Here is a 21741-nt window from a genome sequence, read left to right as displayed (position 1 = left end):
GATTTGTGAAGTTCACTTAGTTTTTCTCTACATACCATTGACTCAACTTTATATCTGCATACAACATACTCCTCTTACAACAGCCGAAATCTTGGTCAAAATCAAAGTCTGCTATAACCAGCTTAGACTGTACTTGTGTCTTGTGCCTCGTGTCTGTGTAACTACGATAAAATTCCTTCGTGTTCTCATATACAGGGTGTTTACCGAAAGGTGAACAGATTCGATATTGCGAAAACTATGCATCGCACCAAAGAAAGGCTTGTGTCTCTCTGGTCTTATGCCAGAGGCCTACAAAATACACAGAAAGAATAAAATATGTAAAGGACAAACACAGACACACACAGTTCTTTTAGAAGAACTGCATGTGTCTGTTCGTCCTTTACAAGTTTTATTCTTTGTGTATTCTGTAGTTTTTCAACGCGCTCTGCTACGTGTACTCCAGGGGCCTATTTAGAAAAATTGTTAAAGTCCGTAAGAATTAAATTGTGAATTGTTTTTGCGTAATTCATTTTCTTAAATATTGAGTTTAAGGACTGATTTATAAACCATTGACTCAACTTCATATCTACATACAACATACTACTTTTACAACAGACCAAAATCTTGGTGAAAATCAAGGTCTGTTATAACAAGCCTAGACTGTATATCCAAATGTCTCTTGTAACCAAGTCTGTTGTAATGAGCTTAGACTGTACATGAGAATCGCGAGTGTTCCATAGTCACACGATCATAAAAGGTTGCAAGCTGTCGCAAGTGTGCGGACGAACCTTTAGGCACACAGTTTTGCGTCAATGGATGGATCAGATCTCATAAAAATGCCGTTTAAACTCCAAGAATACTCTACTCGGGGACTGGAACGACCTAGGAAATTTGGGTGTTCAAGGAAACCCTCGGGGGCCCTCTAGCACCCGGTTGGAAAACCCGTGACTCACAAGACTGCTCTTCCAGCCAGCGGAGGCACCCCTCAGCCTGGGCCATGTGATCCGGAGTGCAGAAGAAGGGCGGCAGGCTCTGGTCGTCGGGCGACAGGCGCAGGAAAGACAGCATCTCTTTCACTATCCCCTGGTAGTCCCGGCTGCCCTCCTTGAAGCCCGTGATGGGGATGCCGTGGGTGTCGTCACCTGCCATGGCACACGCCGGGAGTCAGTCTCCAAAAACAGACGGCAAACGGAGCGACCGAAAAGGCAGGAATGCCATCGCGACGCGCAAGTACAGACCCGCAGCCGTCGTTTTGCTGCGGGAGCCACAAAAGCCGAGGAGGGCACAAAGAAAAACTGTTGAGAGTTCGAGCGCGACCCATCCGACATTGACACTGCCTGGCGCCGAAGTGGCAACAATCTGCCAAAACCAATAAAATATTGAAGTACTCGCTTTTCAGACTTGAGAGTAGCTCACTCAAAACCCTGAAGCTCAGAAGACCTAGATGAGGAGATTACGACAAAATAATAATGCACTACGCAAATAGCCCACCGCAACTTTGCATTTAATTACGTTCTGTTCAGTCCTTTTTATGATTACGAGATTTACTTCACAAAAAAGTAGTGTTTGTAAGCACTGTACACACCATGCACAAGGGCATTGGAGCACAAATGGCGCTCATCTCACAGGATGCGACACTTGTGCAAGTCACTCTAGCTCCCCCATACGGTCCTTAGATCAGAATCATGCTCAGTAATGAGGGCATTCGAGAGCAAGTTATATTCACATTGATGGAGGATGCATCGGATCGCTTCTAACACTAAATGAATTATTCATAATTATCTATGCGGTACATGAAGAGGCAATTAGTGTTCTGTCCCAGAAAATGTGCACGAACATTGCGTGGCAGGAGCCTTTCCTTCAGCCTCCATTTAACATCCACATTGAAACCCAGTCGCTACGGTATCACCCCGAATGAATCTAATTACTAGGTAACTGAGGCCCACTCGTTAATCACCTCCCCATACCCCTGCTCCAGTATGAACCAAACATGACAAGCAAACACCTAGGCCTCAATAAGCACAGTAGTCTAGTTAGCTGGTAAACAAACTTCGCAAGTACTATTCTCATTTCAATCGCGCCTCTGCTAACCAGAAACAAGGTGCCGAGCCATGCTCCTTTACACGAGACCAATTTCTCGTACCATGAACAATGGACGGCGTTCTCGGCAAGTAAGGCCTCAAAGCAAGATGGTGATCTTTGCGACACTAAATTCGCATCCCGAAGCCAAAATAAAGTAAAGACGTCGCTGGTGACGTAAGCCACCCGTTGCAATGTATGGCGGCAAAGGCCGACAAAATCCGCTTTTGTGAGAAAAGGGTAAATGTATACAACCGCCGATTTTCTGCAGGCTCTGGTAATGTCTGGTAGGTATGCACGACGTGCGACATTAGTTTGTCTGAACACAGTCCCAGACGTTTCTTTCCCATACACTCAAAAGGCTAATAACAAGCATATTGGCTTAGTCGAACATTTGCTTGTCCGGCGTCATCCTGGATGGCAAAGTTCCGTGCTCGTGCTAATCTGCACAAGTGAAATGCCCCAGGGTAAATTCAGAATGTGCAAAAATAGTCTGCAGCTTTTTTTCAGAAAAGAGTATTCACTGCGTGTAACTCTTATACTATACGGTTTTGTTAAAAGCAGATTGGTCATTTTATTACAACAAATAACTATGCGTGGTTCGCACTTAAAAACATGCAACGGCAAAGTCGTTGGGCATCGGCGTCGCGTTCTCGCACAGTGGGGTGCGCGAACAAAAGCTTTTGGAACAATAGACACCTGACCAATTTGTTCCAAACGTCTGTTTCTGTTTTGGATCAGTAGCACATGTAAGCACGTCTCTCGGCACGAGCTCTTGACGTTGACGGTGCTACGAAGGCACTTTGTCATCTGCTATTTCTTCATATTTTTATGGTGCAGTGCAGTGGGCATCGGCTATTACGAAAACCCTGAGCATTAAGGGGGTTGTTAACCCCGTGGCATAGTTCAGTAGTTACGCCTCCACTCGCACGCAGCAGACCCAGGCTCGATATCTGCGAGCGGCGAGCAATCTTTTTCAAGGGTTTGGCAACCTCGACGATCGATGCCCTATTTCATCAACTACAACATCATAAAGAGACGTCATTTCCAAAGGTGGGAAGAGCCCATATATAACAGCTGTCGCTGTAAAAACTTGTGTGGAACCATTTTCTGATTAAGGCTTCAAGTTCCGTATTTGGTGCAATTTTCAGCTGGTTTTGTATGCGCGTGGTTTAGCCTTTTACGTGCGACACATGCTGTAAGTCTATACTCCTCAGGGAGCAAGCACAAAGCAAGTTTTTGGTGCACTTTACATCACACGGTCAATGATTCACAACACTGAAGGTCTCCCATCATAAAAACAAAGTACAGTGTGCTTCTTAGCAATCGTGAGTGCAACAGGGAAAGAATTACCAATGCGCACAATAAGAGGGAGAAAAAAGGGTACGCACTGTGGTCCTTGGCGAGGCTGGCAAAGCCCAGGGGAATAGGACCTGAAAGCACAAACACAAAATTCCTATTGCTCACTAGCCCTACAATGTGAGTAACCATACTTATCCGATTATTTCTCTCCATGGTGGTGCCCAAAACAATGCGTGCTTGTCAATTAAACTTCACCTCGTCGGCCAAAAAAGCCAAGCGGCAGCCGTTATCACAGGTTGAATGAAACTGCAGCCCACTTAAAAACGAAATGTTCAAGGTGTGGCGTGAATAGAAAAACAAAATGTTGGCAGGTGACTACATTCATTAAAAAGATGAGAATGGCACGGAGGAGCTTCAGTTGTCCCGCATCCAGAGTGAATTCTCTACCTTCGACAAAGCTTCGACATCCCATGCGCCTCGAGCACGCGGAAACGCGCATCCAAGTTCCAGTGGAAGGCGTGGAACGTGCACGGATGGCCCGGCATTCAAAGGACTCTCTCCGCTTTTCTGACTCTGTCGGCGACAATAAATTCCCAAAGAATAAAGATGCAACGAGGCTAATATTAAATATCTTTTATTATTAATTAATTAACAATCAGACAAAGTCTTCAATCATGAGAAGAAGACCGATCCAAGAACAATCCTACACAATGGGAATTAACAGCGACTTCTCCATTTCTGTGAAGAAACGAAGAAGAAACAAGTTGAACCCGGTCTTCTCTATGAAGACAGAGGTGCCAACGGCAGGTAAGGTTCAAGCTTAAAACGTGGGCTGGAGCGAAAGAACGACAAGAGCAAAAGTCCTTCCTCCCGTTCCTTTCGTCCTTTGCGCCCCAGCCCCAATTCGACCGCAAAGGAAGAGCTGTACACGTCATAGAAACAGTGAGTGGAATATTTAAAAAAAAATTTTTTTCAAACTTTAGAATGATGGATTTTGCAAACGTCAGATTGGTAAAATGGGCTCCATCTGCAGTCTGACCTGGTTATTGATTTTGACCAAGATTTTGGTCTGTTGTAAAAAGAGTATGTTGTATGCAGATATGAAGTTGAGCCAATGGTATGTGGAGGAAAATTAACTTCACAAATTTGTAATTTTATATCCAAATATCTGTAGTAATGAGCTTAGACTGTACTCGAAGCAGCTTCCTAACACATACCACTCTTGTTGCGACAATAATGGGTCTGGGCCAGGGTTCTCCCCACGGTGGGTGGCAGTGGCATTGCCGCCCACCGCTCCGACTGACCGCCCACCACTCGATTCTGCAACAGGATGACGATGCAATTTCGCCTATGCACATGGCTCTAGACCGTCGTACTCGGCAGGCCTGCACACCGCCACCTTATTGTGTGTTATCACATCGCCGACTGCCTCCACTCTTTCAAACAAGGAGAGCAGAGCCGCAGAGCGCTGCCGGCAGTGCGGGGAGGGTGAGGGGGTGCTTGGCCGAGAAACATAAAATAAAAAGACGTAAAGAACGCGCAGCAGTTCTCTTCGCAGGCGGTGAGTGGCAGAGAGCAGAAAGGCGAGACGACTTTTCTTTCACTGCTTAATTATTGCTCGTGCCGTGGCTTGTCTCATCTTCACCTCTTTGCTTGCTTCCCGACTTTCCATCTACATTTTTTTTTCCATGGCATTTTGCATTTTGCTTTATCACCACGGTAAGGCCTCCTCTCTCTACTCACAAACCCTGGCAGTTCGACGACGGAGTCATAGAGTGCCCGATCGCAAATTCGGAGCGTGAGGGTCTGGTAGCACAAAGCATCAGAGAGCCATTTCCCGGGGATCCTGGACGTCAGCGCACAGCTTTTGCAGCAGTGAGGACCCAAAACACACTTGTTTGCTCGGGAGAAGTCTGTTTCAGCATCTAGCAGCGGCGGGGCGCCAGTCACGTGGCTCTCCTCACATCCGTTGGCTGCCGCCCCACCTTTTCCATTTCACCGGCCACTTCTCGTGGTGATCTGCCAGGATTTGTCAGTGTATAGGAAGCTATGGCACCACTCACAGGGCCACAAAGTTAGAAAGCCTACGCAAAATGCGTTCTGTCAGCAAACAGATAATGCCGCACTGAAAACTACTACCCCTCACCGCCACCGCCACGCATGGTGGTTATATCCACCCCTAGAAAATTCCTGGGGAGAACCCTGGTTTGGGAGTAACTAGAAATTTGTTTAACGGATCTTCAAATCCTTTTGCTGGTATGGAAAACCCCAAACACTCTCGTAAACTGATTTAGTCTGGTCAGATACGAGTTAAAAACGCGACAGAATCCCTGCCTCCACACAAGCTCATTGCCTTTTGTCACAGCTTGGTCGGGCATGTTCACGAGAAACCTCGAAGCGTTACTGAAGGTAGAAAGCTAGCGCTGGAGGAGCAGCTCCTGGCAAGTTCTTACGGAGGGACGTGGGTTTTTGTGCCAAATATTTTCTAAATATTCTTCATTTTTTTTTTTTTTTTTTTCTAAATGGGTGTTTCTAAACTACAGCCATTTTGGCAAGTTTCTAAATTTGTGAATCAATATTAGTGCTATAATATCAATTTATAATATCCATGCAGGCTGAATTGGCATCGAAAGTTATGCCAAAAAAGCCTTCTTCTCAAAGCACAAATTTTGGTCTCCTTGCAGATTTGCAGGAAGGACAACTCAACAACTAAACCAATTTTTTATTTTATTTTTTTTATTTTGCAATATGTTGCTAATTATGCGAGGCATAATATATTGAGAGCAGAGTTCTTACTATAAGCCTATGAAATTTTTCATCTGAGCTATTGCAGGAATGAAACCCATGAAATGTACTTGGGAGCAGTCATGGAAGCAGCTGAAACAGCTGTTTTGGAGCAGGTTGGAAGCAGCTAAAACTACATTCTGGAGCAGGCTAGGAGCAGCCCAGATCAGTTTTCATTGCCCTTCAGCTTGTGTCTTAGACAAGCATGGGAGCTATTTCAATTGCGCTTCGCAGCACAGATGAACATGAGTGGTTAGGGAACCAGGCAGATAGGATAACGGTGTAACAGATGCGAAAAATTAGAGCTTTGTGAGCCTTAATGAGAACCAAAAAGCAAGTACCATATGTTTTTGAAGATAGTGTCCTTGATATTTTCCGAGTGACTTTTAGCTGTTCAAAATGCAAACCAGCACTGCTTATCGCACAACCCACATATGCTCGACATAGTAATTATACGTGCGAACCACGTGACGTGCGTAAGCAACGGACATGCAGTTACGCGGAGGAATAGGGCAACAAATTTTGAGTTTATCTTATTGTGCAACTCAATATCGAAGCAGCAGACTACGATTAACGGAGTTATCGTATCCAAAGTGATAAGCAGGAGGAAGGTTGAAGTACGCCGTGCAGACCTAGCGCTCGCGTGAGAGCTGCTGGCCGGCAAGGTTTCAGATCGGACCGCGTTTCAGTTCCATCAAATCACGATTTATCTTGCGGGAATGCAGTTCCAACTTCTAACGATAAAGTACTTAAAGGAATCTTCTGCTCATTTGTTTCCAACTGGCTGATGTCCGGATCCCGGGCCGCAGAGCCTCGGGCAATCCGACGCTTAACGACTCGACCTCACCTCGGCCAACTTGCTTAAACGCTTATGGATGAAGAATAACAATTCAGTCGCAGGTGGTGTAGCGCTTTGAATCCGACACCCGAGTTCTTTTACGCGCTTCCCACTCGTGATACACAGGGAGAATAAACAGAACAAAGAATTGCAAGGCCGACCAAGCCAAACGCGCTCAATGTTGCCAATCGAGTCAATATAAACCGAAACCAAGACAAAATAAATTTTTGGCGCACATTTTGCAATTTGGTGCATAACGGTATTGGCTGTGGCGCAGTTTCCGCAACATGGCGCAGAAAACTGCGTTTGGCATAAAATGGCGCAGCCGTTCCACCTCTGTATTGTTTTATTATTTAGTTACCACACATTGAACACTGACCTTCAATGTGTTGTAAAATTACGAATAGTGGTTCAATCTCAGAATTACTTTCATCATTGTATTCTTTGTACTTTGTAGTACTATCTAGCCATGCATTGCACATAATTTTTTGCTCAATATATGTTTTCCTATTATTCCTGAAAACAAAGGCGAGTTTTAATTATCTTCAGGACTGCACAGCTAGCTGAAAAACTGACCAGGTATTTGCGATCAGCAAGTAAAACTGAACAAGCTTGTGCACTTTTATCGAGTTCCATTGACTAATAAGAATGAAAGCCTCAAAACCAGTGTTCCCCTTAACTTGTACCTGACTACAGTACCAATATTTTTAAGGGTGCGTGCAGTGCAGCATTTTCCATCTGAAGAGGGAGTCAATCACTACTAATTGGAACCCTCACTAGAACATATATTAAACGAATGTAAAAAGCAAAGGGTTGTAGGGTAGCTTTATGATACAGATATTCAGCAATGGAACTTGGGTTATTTCCTCGAGCACTCCGCAAAAACGATGGCAGCATGCCTGGCAGAAGAAGTCGGTTTCGAAAAGCACAATGCAGAGGCAGAAACATGCGGACCATCATTTTTACCGATGTGCATCTAATGCCTTAGTTTGGACAATTAGTGCAGACATGGCAGGAGAAAAGTTTTGGTATTAGAAAGCCTCATCATGTATATATAGGCAGCAAATATACAGAATACCTACACTGATGTGCAACTAATGTATCAATTTAGGTTGTCAGTTTCAAATTAATTGATGCGCTTGAAATGCAGTGCCACTGTTGCGGCGACACCAAACTACCATATGTACGGGAGTTTACTGTGGTTCACCAGCGAGCTGGGACGGTCAAACGAAAGGGTGGCATACCCGAGTCTATAAACTGGTGGAAGGTGTTCGTGCAGCCCTGTTCGATGGAGTACTCGACGAGTCCAAGTTCGAGAGGAAAGTAAACTCCGTTTGCCTCGCAGAGGATGTTGAACGAGATGAGGTAGAAGTTGGACCGCTTGATGTCTAGGGAAAGAAAAAAACTAGAATAAGCATAACCGGACAGAACTAGCTGCAAGTCATCCCACAAAAACACTAGTAAACAAAATTTGGGGAGCTTCCAAAAGTCTGCAATGTTTAGGACCAACGCAGCTGAACAATGCAAAAACATACAATCAGGCAGAGACGTAAAAATTACTCAAAAGTTTTCACAAACAGCCTAGGAAACCCTAGAACCAAAGAAAACCACTCCCCATCAATTGAAACGGCTATCCCTGACCGCTCAATAAACAACAATGTGTTAAAGGCCGACTTACAGAATCGTAATCTGCCGAGCAGAAAATCAGTTCTCAGTTTCCTTCTCTCCGTTTACTCTCTCACTCTTCTCTCCTCTTCCCACCAGAACGGGTCTCTGAGCAGAAAGGAGGAGGGCCTTTCTCTTGCTCGGGTAGAAAGGAGGAATTGAAAAAGAGTTTCCTCCTTCCTGGTTACTCGTTGGCCTTTAACTGCAACTGGTGCTTTGAAGTCTGGGCAGATTTTGCACAAACGCATAAAATGTCACCGTTGCAAACGTTGGTCACTGTATGACCCAATTGTTCGTGCCACTTTAGACGAGTCTCGACAGGTTACAGACAAAGCGAACATCACACACTAAACGTCTTTAAGAGTGCAGGTTAGCAACCAAACTCCATTGGCCAAGGTGCCTGCCTACGGCAAACCCCAAGATTCCAACAATTTAGGACAAACCAATGCCCCCTCAAAGAACACCAATATTTGATGTCACTTTGAATCCTTTGAAAGCACATTGGGAAGAAATTTCCTGTTCGAGCCAAGAAATAACAAATGAAAAAATACCACATAAAAGGAAGGTTCCCAAGAAATCGCACAAAATCTGCTCACCGTTCAGGGAGCCCCGTTCTTCCACGTAACTGTGGACTTGGTTCACCAGGTCCTCCACCATCTGCTTTCGATCCTGCTCTTCCTTTAAAACCAGCTGAAATGCACAAGTCACACTTAGCGTCGCAGAGATGGAAGATGGCGAGGACACGGGGGAGCAACACCGTCATCCAACACAAGCAGCTGGGCATCATTAGCTTTTTGTCCTCAATGGGGCAGTCAGACTCCAGCAATTTTTCTGCACGCTTCATTTCTTTTTGCAATTATTACGCACACAGGGACGCGATTGGTCCGAGTCATTTCGGAGCAGCTTTTGGAGCAGCAAAAAGTACTCTTAGAGCATATGCACACACTTCATTTTCATTCATACCAGTGAAAATATAATGTTAAGAGTTATGTATTTATGTCTACTTTGCCTTCTTCCTTCTGTGCAACCTTTTGATGGCATCAACAGCATGGCAGGTTCAAATCTCTGGCTAGCAGTTTAACTGTGCGTAGAAGCACAAGGCACAGTAACAAGAAGCTGACTGATGAAGGGCAGTACAAACTGCTGTGCATGGTTATTTTAGAATTGAAATCAAACGTAAACCAAATAGCACCCAAATTGATGTCTTCTTTAAGTTCTAAAGGTTTTTTCATTTCATTTATTGGTACCCTCAGGGCCCGAAGGCATTACAGAGGGGGTGGGATTATTACGTACAACTTATTAGAACAATCAAATCACGAATCAAGTTCTAGTAGTATGGATACAGCATTTTTAAGATTAACAAGATAAACAATTGTGGCGAAGGGTGTGGGAAGGTGATTCCAGTCAGCAGACGTACGAGGTATGAATGATCTGTAGTAGATATTAGTGTAGAACTGTAGAATTTCGACTTTATGTATGTGATCATTGGGTTGTGAAAAAATATTTTCTGAAATAAACTCAATCGATAAAACTTTCGGCGTAAAGAAAGAGTTGGCAAAGATAGGCATTTTTTCATAGAGGTTATGCTTGATGTACGATGGTAATTAGAAAGAATGAAACGCACAGATCTATTCTGGACAGCTTCCAAGGCGCCGACGAGGCTCTCAGCGTTAGGATCCCAAACAGCAGAAGCATACTCAAGTTTTGGCCGGACTAGTGTTTTATAAAAAAGAAAGAGTTTCAAAGTCGAAGGAGTCTAGAAAAAATTATGTTTTAGATAGCCAAGCATGCAGTTGGCATTGGAAATGACGTAGTGAACATGAGAGGATAGATGTGATGTGAACGCCCAGATATTTGTAAGTGTCAACTTGCTCTAAAGTCATATTGTTAAGGATATAGGAAGGAGGATCGCTAACTCGCCGGGAAATTATCATGTGTTTACATTAATAACATTTAATGACATGTGCCAAGTGTCACACCAACTTGATATGGAATCGAGATCATTATGAAGAAGTAAGATGTTAGAGCTGTTAACAATTTCGCCGTGTACAACACAATCATCTGCAAATAAATAAATAGAAGAGTTGACATTCAATGGTAAGTCATTAAAGTAAATAAGAAAGAGAAGAGGGCCAAGCACAGATTCCTAGCTACTCCAAACGTTACTGAAACTTTGGACGAGTCGGTAATATCACAATTTACAAACTGAACGATTAGTCAGAAATGAGCGAATCCACAAAAGTACATGATGTTCAATGTAAAGTTTGTGAAGCTTAAGAAGTTTATGAGAGACCCTGTCAAACGCCTTGGAGAAGTCCAGAAAAACACTGTCAATTCATGAACCGCGATCTAGAACCTGATGGAAATCATTTGTTAGTCTTACAAATTGTGTCTCGCATGAAAATGATTTTCTAAAACCGTGTTGGTTAATGTTGAAGAATGAATTAGATTCAAGAAAATTAACCAGATTAGAATAAATTATATTTCCCTTCATTTTACAGCAAATACTTGTGAGTGAAGTGGTCTAATGTTAGAAATGGAATGTTCGTCTCCAGTCTTGTGTAGTGGAATCACCCTTCCAGTTTTCCAGTCGTCTGGAAGCTGACCTAGTGAAAGCGATTGCTCAAATAGTTTAGACAAAATGATTGATGTATATTCTTTCGTATTCTTTATAAACTTTAAATTAATATTGTGAACACCAGACGACGATGATTGTTTAGTTGACTCTATAATTTTTAAAATGCCATTGACATCAATGACAATTGGATTCATGGGAAAAAAGTCATATGAAGGATATGATGGACAAAAATGGATCAGTAACATTATTAAATACACTAGAAAACATGTTAATGAGAATAGTCGAACACAATGAATCGTGAATCATTTCACCGGACTCAGTGAAAGGGAATGCTCAACACTGGGATTCATTACACTCCAAAATTGTTTAGGATTATTGATTAACATAGATGGGAGGCACTCATTAAACAGTAATATTTAGTCTCCCCGACTGCTTTCTTGTATTCATTGGCTGCGAGAATATAACCAAATACCATATAGCTTCGCCAATACTGGAAACTCCTCTGAAAACCTATGGGAGCGGCAGCGAACGTGACAGTGGCGCCTCTAGCGGACTCTGAGTCTACGGAAGCAGACGACGCAATGGAAAAGTATAGGCTCCAGGACGTCTTCGAGCTTTGCGAGCCCCGTTTCGTCACTCCAACAACAGAAACAATTCATTACAATCAGTCCGCTTGCAAAGCGGAATCCACTGATCGCAACTTCAATGACAGTCAAATAACAAAGCGCGCAGAAACAAAGATAGAGCAGTTTATTTAGAGGTCTCAAACGCAACTCAGGGGGATCACACGCTTTTGAAGCGAATCTGGGAAGCGGAAAAATTGTGTTTAGCTACTCAAACTACATCGTAAGAGGTTACTGTTTATCCGTTACAAACTGCATTGTCGTAATTTCTTGCCTGAATAGGTGGTTTTTAAAACGTGCGCAAACAACATGTTAAAATTACCAGAGCAAGCGCGCCAGCCTCTGCAGCATAACAAAAACAAAAAAGTAACGAGAAAAATGACTTAGCAAACACAAACTTTGCAGAAAAGTTGGGGTCCCCATCAAAGACGAAAATAAAAATAAATGGGGAACAGTCGTGAACAACGGCGAACGAAACAAAAAAGTTAGCAAACAATACAAAGATACAAATCACCCAGCGAAGACCTCCTTTAACGACGAGGATCGCACGGGGCGTAGGTAGGAGCACTGAAAATTAGCAGGTGGTGCTCGCTGTCGGTGTTGAGTCCACAACAAAAGCGGAAGCAACACGACGAAACTATTAAAAAAAAAAGAGCTTCACTTTTTTTCTTTTTTTTTTTAGCTGCACGTTACTTGTTTGTTTATTTTCTTTTGCGGCGCCGTAAGGAACCAAGAAGCAAAACAGAGAAAAGGAATAACGTAGTCCAGCTTACACTGCCCGGTAAATAAAAGTCGCACGCTGCAATCTGCTTCGTGCTAGCAATGTGTAACCTTTTTTTGCTTTCTCATTTCTTTTCCCAGTGACTTTGGCAGGTTGTTTGTTTGCTCGCTTAACGAAGCAGTTCAAAAGTACATTCAAGTGTACCTTGTTGACGTACGTGTCCAGCAATTCTTGCACACTGTGCCTTTGTTCTGAGTGTCGATCAGCAGCCTTAAGTGTATTTTCAACTGAACTCTTGTTTGGTGAAATATATGAGTGAAATGTGTGTCGAAGGCACAACTGATGTTACAGGCTACGTGACAAGCTAAGTCTTAAGGTGGTGTCATTTTCGCATGCGAGTATTTCTTGTTCTTCAACAGAATGTATTTCGAGGTGTTCCATGTTTCTGATAGCAAGCATGATGACAGATCTGACTGGCTGCCCACCTGGCTACATAGGACTGGGTGTTCAGTAGTGCATCTGGCCTGTCGTCTGTGAAGTTCTCAGTGATCTCTGTGGAGTTGTCATAATCGTCTGTTGACACGTCAGTGTCGATTTTGAAGCCAGACTTGGATAGCTTTTGCAGTTTAATTTGAAGTAACTTAATTAATCATGTTTGGCCGGTCTTCGCGAAGCGGAAGGATTTTTCACCACATCACAAAAACTTGTTTTTGTAGTGGTAAACATCACATGGCATGCCTGCCATCTCCAAGCATGCGCTGATGTATGCCCGAAGGCGGCCGGTTGATCAGCCAATGATAGCCCATAGCAGGCGTGACCGCGTATGCTAAAATAAAATCCGAATAGAAATGTATAGCGAGCTTACACTTTTTAATATATTTATTAAGTATCAAAAAGTATGCATAAAGATTTCGGATCAGAAACTCAATCGAAGGCAAACATAGGAGGTCATCACAGACCCCCCCCCCATTAGTGAAAAAACAAAACAAAAACAATAACAACAAAGTTGCAGACGGCCCTCCAGATGTCCGGGCATAGAATAACAGACGAACCAGTGGCAGTAAGCGACAAAGCGAAGCAAAGGAAGTAAAAACCAAACCAAACAAGGCAAAGCAAAATACGCGAACGTCAACGTCAAGTAAACATAAGAAAGAAAAAAGCAAACAAAAAACATAAACGCAGGAGGAAGAAAGACCGCGGTGGCGTAGCGTCGCCTCAAACATAAAAAGAAAGTAGACTTTGAAAAATGGTAGGAGGTGCACGACCGTCCAACAAGTGCTTTTTTCGTTTTTTGTTGCGCCGCTTTTATTAGTTTTAGTAATAGCGTCAGATTTGCATGGGCACGATCGAGTTCTCACAGAGCATACTGACATCGCAGTAACATATGTGGTTCGAAATTGCCTTTTGCTTCTTCATTCGGAGACAATCGAGATTAACCAGCTCGACTATTTGACGAAAAAGTTTTAGGCAATACATTCATGAGAAATGTGAATTGCGACAACAAAGTGAATTGATCGATAAAAACAGTAAAGTTCAAACGTACCTATGTTCTGAAATTTTTTTTTATTGCCCTTTTCCATGATACACAGGCGAAAGTACATTCGCGTTTTGCCTGACTTACGTAAGTTCTGACAATGTGTTTTTTTCAGGAGAGCTCGAAAATTACACCCTACAAGCTGTAACATCTTTCCCACGCGAAGAAAATGTCCTTCACTCATGAGGTGGCACCGATTTTTTAACATTTAAAGCAGCGAATACCAGTGCAAATTTTTTTTCATTGGTTACCTCGGACGGAGATAGGCAAAACCAATGCATTGTGGAGAATTCGTCTGCAAGCGGAGACTCCGAGCTCGCCAGGGGCGCTTCAAAAACTTTTTGCCCGCACTCCGCGGGAGTTGCCAGTATTGGCTTAGATGGTATTTGTTATAACGTTGCCAGTATTCCTCCGAGTCAATGCGCTTTGCGTTTCTGAACAAACGTTTCTTTTTATTTGAGAGCCTTTGGAGTTGAGGAGTGAACCATGGAGACTGGGTCTTTGTTATAATGGAGCGTAATGGAATGTGCTCATTAAATAAAGAAATGGCTTTGTTCTTATATAAATCCCAATTGGTTTGAACGGAACAATCGCAAAACGCTGGCAAAATGTCCTCCCAAAAACAGCACAGACCTCTATTAATCACTGCGTAGTTGGCCCTTTTGTAATCCCGAATTTGTTTGATCTGTTTTGTATTACGGCACACGGGAGTTATAAAAGAAAAATTAAGCAATGAGTGATCACTAAGACCAGGAAGGTATAAAATATTAGAAATTAAATTGGGTGTATCAGTATCAGGTCGAGCACGGTCGCCGAAGAGTGTGTTGTTCTTGTTAGAAATCTTACAATTTGTGAAAGATTAAGGTCAGAACATAGATCTAAACACTTGTTACATTCGGTTGAGGGGTTTTTCGATGAAGAGCTTAAATCAGACCAGAAGATGCCGGGATAACTAAAGTCGCCCATAAGAAAAATGGGTTAAGTTTGGAAAGCGAACACGGACAAGGTTAATTTTGAGGTTGTAATAAAACTGCAGTTCTTAATTTAGAAAGAATACAAAGCTTTTGTCATTTGATTGGGGACATCAATAGTATCTTATAAGCAGAACTTCATAATAACAAAAATCAAACATATGGTTTCTTTAAAAGAAAAAAAAAAAAAGAAACTTCCACCAAACTTGTTAATTTATTTACCACCAAAGCCGGCGAATTGCCGGGCATCTTGTCAGGGGCCATATTGCCAAAGCTGGCGATTCGCCAGTCTGCATGAATTTCTGTTTTAAAGAGCCATTCATAGATGGCGTGCTATGTAGACTTGGGGTAGGGTAGTTGGATACATTGCTAACAGATAGCAAGGGTTGTTCTATTCACTGCGTTTGTCTGAGCTTGTTCTTTCGGGTGTCGTCTTTCCCACTCGATCGCTGCCTCCTTGGGAAAGATGGCAGCATCCAGAGTACGATGTGGCCTTTCTGACAATAAAATCAAAGATATCCTCTTCGACAGCGGCGACGACGGGACGTCTGGTGAGGATAGTGAGTTTTCGGACCCTTTTGTCGACGAAAGAAGCTATTCCAACAGCAGTTCCGAGTCCGAATCACGACAAGAGCGCACTGCTTGTGCGATGCCTAAGCGACCGGGGATGAAGTGCTTCGAGATCTTTCATACGAGGAAGGATCTGTGAGGGCCTATTAATTTAAACTCTTGAACGAAATGCTTAAGCATGTAAATAAACATGTTTTCTGAACCGAGTTTTACTGTAAAAGCTTATTATACAAGCAAAACAGTCACAGGGGAAACAAAACAAACAGTCACAGGGGAAAAACATGCGGTATGGAAGGCCCGGCAGCGTGCGATGCGTACAGTAGCGATTGGGTTAAGGTTAAATCCCAGGCTTGCATTTACTGCTCCAGTTAATTTAGTTTTAATCTTCTGTATTCACCCACTGTCCCATCAAACAGATAATGTGAGTTGACATAATTAATAGATTTATAGAGCAGTTTATAAAAGTTTTCTTACAATACTCAATCCTTAAAGGAGCTGTGCAACGATTTTAAGGTTGAAAGAATTGGCATCTTCTGCTTTTGATATTGTTCACCTTGTCACAAATGACAGAAAACACACCTCCTTTCATAGAAATGTTGCGATTCCGCGGCGGCAAGCGAGGCAAAACTTTGAATATTCCCTGACCTGCAGCCAGGAGCGGCGGCCATGAGAAGCATGCGGCGTGACGTCAATCGAGAATCTTGTAGAAAGATAGCAAGTTGTGCCAATACCTGCTCGATAAAAGGTAACTTTTCTATAAATCTTGTCATTCCAACATATATATAAGTGTGTCAAAAAGCTGGTATCATCGACAAAACTTTTATTATACAGAGTTTTAGTGGCACCATCCATCCTAGGTCCACAAAACCGTCAGCTCTCTCTGCTACCGCGAACAGCTGCCAGAAGCCAAAGGGGGAGGGGGACAGGGCCGGACGGGTATGGCCGGACCCAGATGAGACTTTCCTTTGTTCGCAGGGTGCCCGCCAGCATGGTCGCGCAGTCGCAAGCGGATGAGTTCTCGCTGCTCACTGATGGCTCTGAAGAGGGAACTTTTCCGGAACCCCGTGCTTACCCCATCAACGCCACTGCGCACGTGACCCGGAAGACGATGTACGAGTTGAGAGACGGCAAAAACCTGGATCTTTTTTTTTTTTTTAAATAAAAACTAGGGTATCCAGGCAAAACCTGCTTTCTGTAGTTCACTTCAGAAGTGTCAGGCATCAACTTCCACAATAATTCAAGCAAAGCCCTGGAATTCTTGCACAGCTCCTTTAATGAATCTTGAATGAGAAAAAGATAGTATTGTCAGAACATTGCAGTCTGCAATATATACTAGCCGGGTGATTTCAGATAAGATCGACCGAAGAGTGGCTGGTCAACATTTTTAAATCAACTGATGATTTTATATGGCATTGTCTAGTGTCTGGTATAAACAAATCCACACTTAGTTTTGACCAGAAAAAAAATTTGGGGACAGAATAAAAAATTTTAAGGCATGAAGAGGTGGACAGTTGCATTAACGCACACTGATGGAGGGGGCACATTTGAAAGCGAATAACTAAAAGGATAAAGTTAGAAAAATTCTAGCACTTTTTAAAAACAAACAATTGGTACAGCTTGCTTGTAATATAAAGTAATAATATTTATTGAAATTTTATTTATTTTTCTAAAAATTGCAAAACATGCCTGCTCGAATGACAAATGGCAAAATTTGGAGGCCTGTATCTTGTGAAATAATTTAATCATTATCATATAATTTGCAGGTAGAATTTTACTTATATATGGCTAATATTTAAAAAATGAATAAGGTATCTGAGTTATACAATATTCAGAATATATTTAGGCAAACATGGAAAAAAAATCAAACAATGAAAAATTCCAGTGCAAATAAAAGGAAAACACCACCTTCAATTGTTTTTTTAAATTTGGGTACCCTGTTATACTTTATTTCAACATTCATTTCTATTAAAAACACGTTGCATTTTTTATTGAGAAAGAAGACACAACTCCCAAAGTAGGGTTCTTTTTCAAAGCCTACAGTTAGCAGTGCCATATAAGAGAAGTGACTCTTGAGTTCCAGTTTCAAGAAAATAACACACATCTTTCATATATTTTTATTCAAATGAGGTCACTGACAACTAGAGATATTGGTCACACACTAGAAGTGAGAAGAAACTATGTACAGCATTTTAACATACAGTGTACAAAGAGGTATCATATTAGAGACCAGTGATTCGAGAAAAGATGATGCAGTGTGAAGTTTTACTTTCCAGTATAATTTATATTTAAAATAAAAGAAGCAACTTTACTTCCACACACAAAAATATAGAATACTAATATTGTTTAGGTTAGTTATGTATTTCCGGGGACAAACCATTTCAGGTGTGCGGTGCCACCGCGCCGGACTGTAAGAGCTTCGAAAGTCTGGGTGTACGAATGGAACGTGGCAAGCCGAGATATTTTATCCTGCGCGAGGATAATGTTTCGTGATTCTCATATGTGGATCAAATAAAGATTATAATCAATCACCTAGTAAAACAGTAGGTTAAATACCCTGCAAAGAAAACAGTGATAAATAACATAACCCTGCATTCAAAATTAGCAGTCCTTGGGGCATCAAATTCGGCAATTTACACTAAGGCTTAGGCCCAACTGTCCTTGCTATATATATGTCACAGGTTCCTTCTTTTGATGACTTGCACAGCCGCCACGCGTGCCAAGACTGAATGCCAGGAAAGACGCGCACCGTCAGCCACTCTTCTTTTTTTCTTCTTTTTTTTTGTTGCTGACGATACCGAACAAGCTCATTTTCCTCCAGATATGCGAGATGCACCCAGTTTCTCAAATAGAACGCTCACCATTGTCCTGGCCGTCTGAATCGCGTTTATTGAACGTTGTCTCAGGTTGTTCAGCATGACCTGGTGCTTCAGGAGTCCGCCAACTCCGTCGCATGTATTTTCCCATGTCCAGATGCAGAAAATAACCACTAAACTTGTGGGCAATCATTCTGTGCAAACTGGTGAAGCTGGTAGCGATTCTTCAAATGACTGGTGGCCCCGTCACTTATGTGCGTCACGTGCGAGTATACCGGAACGTTGTCTTCAACCCACTCGCTCATTTTTTCTAGAGCCAAGCATGTGAGAGTGACGTCGTCACAGAGGTGCTCACTGATGATAGCAACGTTGTTTGTAGATTTTCTTGTCACTACACATGTAAATATCGTAACTTTTTTTTCTTCAGTGATATGCTTTAACTTTGTCAGGAAGCACGATGGTCCAGTTTTCAGCAGTCAAAATGAAAGACAATGCTCCCGCGTTGCATGCAGCTGCTTTTCATTGTAGAGCGCTTTATCTTGCGTTTGTCCATATGGTTGTGAAGTATCCAATTTTCAAAAGTTACTTGAACAACTTTTAGCAAAATCTGAAAATACAATTTTTTTTTTTTTTTTTTTCACAAGGTCGTTGGATTTTCTTATTGTAAGCAGAATCTCTTCATCCTCGGGGATATGAAGTTCCTTGAGTGTAAGAGACTGGCCTTTTGGGCAGTGATCGCAATCTCCCCAAAGGCACAGACTTGTTAGTGGGTCGCACAGAAATGCTGAGTTCATTTCAGCAGTGTTGAATGTTGATCCTGTAATGTTCTCTACAGCGGCAATACAAACATAATAATTGGTGCAGCGCGCACAAACGCCACTTTCTGGTGTGGAATACATATGACCCAGCTAGGGCGCAAGGAATAAAGTTTTGTTAGCCCAACGCCGGAATCTGGATGCTTGTCTTTCAGGGGCGGAACTCATGAAATATACTTGGGAGCAGCCACGGGAGCAGCTGAAACAGCTGTTTTAGAGCAGCTAAAACTACATCCTGGAGCAGGTTAGAAGCAGCTCAGATCAGTTTTCATTGCACTTCAGCTGGTGTCTTAGACAAGCAAGGGAGCAATTTCAATTGTGCTTAGCAGCACAGATCAATATGAGTGGTTAGGAACCCAGCTAGATGGGATAACAGCCTAACAGATGCGAAAACTTGAAACTTTGTGAGCCTTAATGAGGACCAAAAAGCAAGCACCATATGTTTCTGAAGATAGTGTCCTTATATTTTTCTGAGTGGTATTTTTCTCAAAAGTATTTTTCTCAAAAAGCAAACCAGCACTGCCTATCACACAACCCACACATGCTCGACATAGTAGTTATATGTGCGAACCACGTGACATGCGTAAGCAATGGACATGCAGTTGTATGGAGGAACAGGACAACAAATTTTGAATTTAACCCAATATCAAAGCAGCAGACTATGATTAACGGAGTTATCATATTCGAAGCGATAAGCAGGAGCAAGTTTAAAGTACGGCGAGCAGATCGACCGCTCGCGGGAGAGCTGCTGGCCGGCAAGTTTTCGTATCGGACCGCGTTTCAGTTCTATAAAATCACGATTCATCTTGCGGGAATGCGGTTCCAACTTCTAACGATGAATTACTACTATACGAAATCTTTTGCTCGTGTGTTTTCAACTGGCTGACGCCTGGATCCGGGGCCGCTGAGCCTCAGGCAATCTGACGCCCAACGACTCGACCTCACCTCGGCCGACTTGCTTAACCGCTTATGATTGAAGAATAACAACCCAATCGCAGGTGGTGTAGCGCTTAAAATCTGACCCCCGAGTTTTTCCGCAATTCCGACTTGGGATACACAGGGAGAATAAACAGAACAAAGGACTGCAAGGCCGACCAAGTTAAACGCACTCTTTGCTGCCAATCGAGTCGATAGAAACCCGAAACCAAGACAAAATAAAATTTTTTTGCCACACGTTTTGCGATTTTGTGCATAATGGCGCGAGGTATTGGCTGTGGCGCAGTTTCCGCAAAATGGCGCACGATGGCACAGACAAATGCGTCTGGCGCAAATGGCGCTGCCGTTCCACCCCGGTCTTTGTATACACGAAAGGCCTCTCGGATTGAGTGTCAGGAAGCGCCTTGGAACAAACGTTTTCTACCCGTTGAGCATGACAGAGATCACGTCCTTCTGGTTGGGACCTTGGCATCAGCATCCATTTCTCCATCTTTATTTCCATCTCTTTCTCTATAAGAGAGAGAGATGGAGATAGAGGGTAAGAGAGAGGAGCATATAGTGCGGTAGGAAAATAAAGTAAACAAAGTTCCCATCACTAGTTCGTAATATGGTAGCTCTTTGTACCCCCACAGTAGTTTCCCCTCAATTGTAGCGTGTGAACGATTTCTATAGTTATCAATGCCCTTATCTGAATAAAAATATATAAAAGGTGTGTGTTAGTTTCAGGAAACTGGAACTCAGAGTCACTTCTTGTATAGGGCACTGCTAAATGTAGGCTTTGAAAAAGGACCCTACTTTGGGGAGTTGTTCCTTCGTTCTCAATAAAATAATCCAACATGTTTTCATAGAAATGAATGCTGAAATAGAGTATAACAGGGTAACCAAATTTAAAAAAAAAAAATCAAAGGTGGTGTTTCTTTTTAATTTGCATCGGAATTTTTCGTTGTTTGATTTTTTTTCTCATGTTTGCCTAAATACACCTTGACTATTGTATCCCTAGGTACCTTATTTATTTTTTAAATATAGCCATATAGAAGTAAAATACTATCTGCAAATTATCCTGCAAATATGCCAGTCTTACATTTAGAATAAAAACATACTCAAGCATTCCCTTTCTGCGTGATAGTGTTCTGTGGCTAGCAACAATCATTTCCTCGCGAAGATCACGATTACGACGCAATAGTTGACGGAAGTAGCAGGTGACTCTCATCGCTAGCTCTGGCAAAACAGCCGATACAATCTTTTTTCACATTGCCCCGCTCGCTGTCAAGAATGAGGGGGATCACTTCAACCAGCCAAATATGGCCGCCGATGCCTGTTTACTGACAGCCGTGCCTGTCGCCACGGGCGATAATGTCAGGCACAAAGAGGGACACCTACAGAGAGTAGAACCCCTAGATACTCGAGCCCCACCTAAATACAGTAGATCGTAAAGACTATCGCCATGTTAACCTAGGAAAGGTTAACATGGCGACAGTGTCTACGTGTTAGGTAAGGAAAAGCATGGTGTGGTATGAGCGGATCCTTACACAA

At 42.6% G+C, this 21741-nt stretch overlaps 1 protein-coding gene across 1 annotated transcript in view; it reads right to left on the bottom strand.

The window, feature by feature from the left end:
* LOC8023227 (protein maelstrom homolog) overlaps positions 1–21741 on the bottom strand; it is an 88421-nt gene that overhangs the window by 52654 nt on the left and 14026 nt on the right. Inside the window, exons 3-6 of the mRNA XM_040208282.2 lie at positions 9244–9337; positions 8227–8370; positions 3450–3491; positions 933–1121 (exon numbers count right to left, since the gene is read on the bottom strand). Coding sequence (XP_040064216.1) covers positions 933–1121; positions 3450–3491; positions 8227–8370; positions 9244–9337 — 469 coding nt within the window. The remainder of the gene's footprint in view (positions 1–932; positions 1122–3449; positions 3492–8226; positions 8371–9243; positions 9338–21741) is intronic.

This window comes from Ixodes scapularis, unplaced genomic scaffold (assembly GCF_016920785.2).
Source record: "Ixodes scapularis isolate PalLabHiFi unplaced genomic scaffold, ASM1692078v2 PGA_scaffold0__279_contigs__length_252992795, whole genome shotgun sequence".
Lineage (NCBI taxonomy): Eukaryota > Metazoa > Arthropoda > Arachnida > Ixodida > Ixodidae > Ixodes > Ixodes scapularis.
This window is presented reverse-complemented; position numbering and strand designations above follow the sequence as displayed.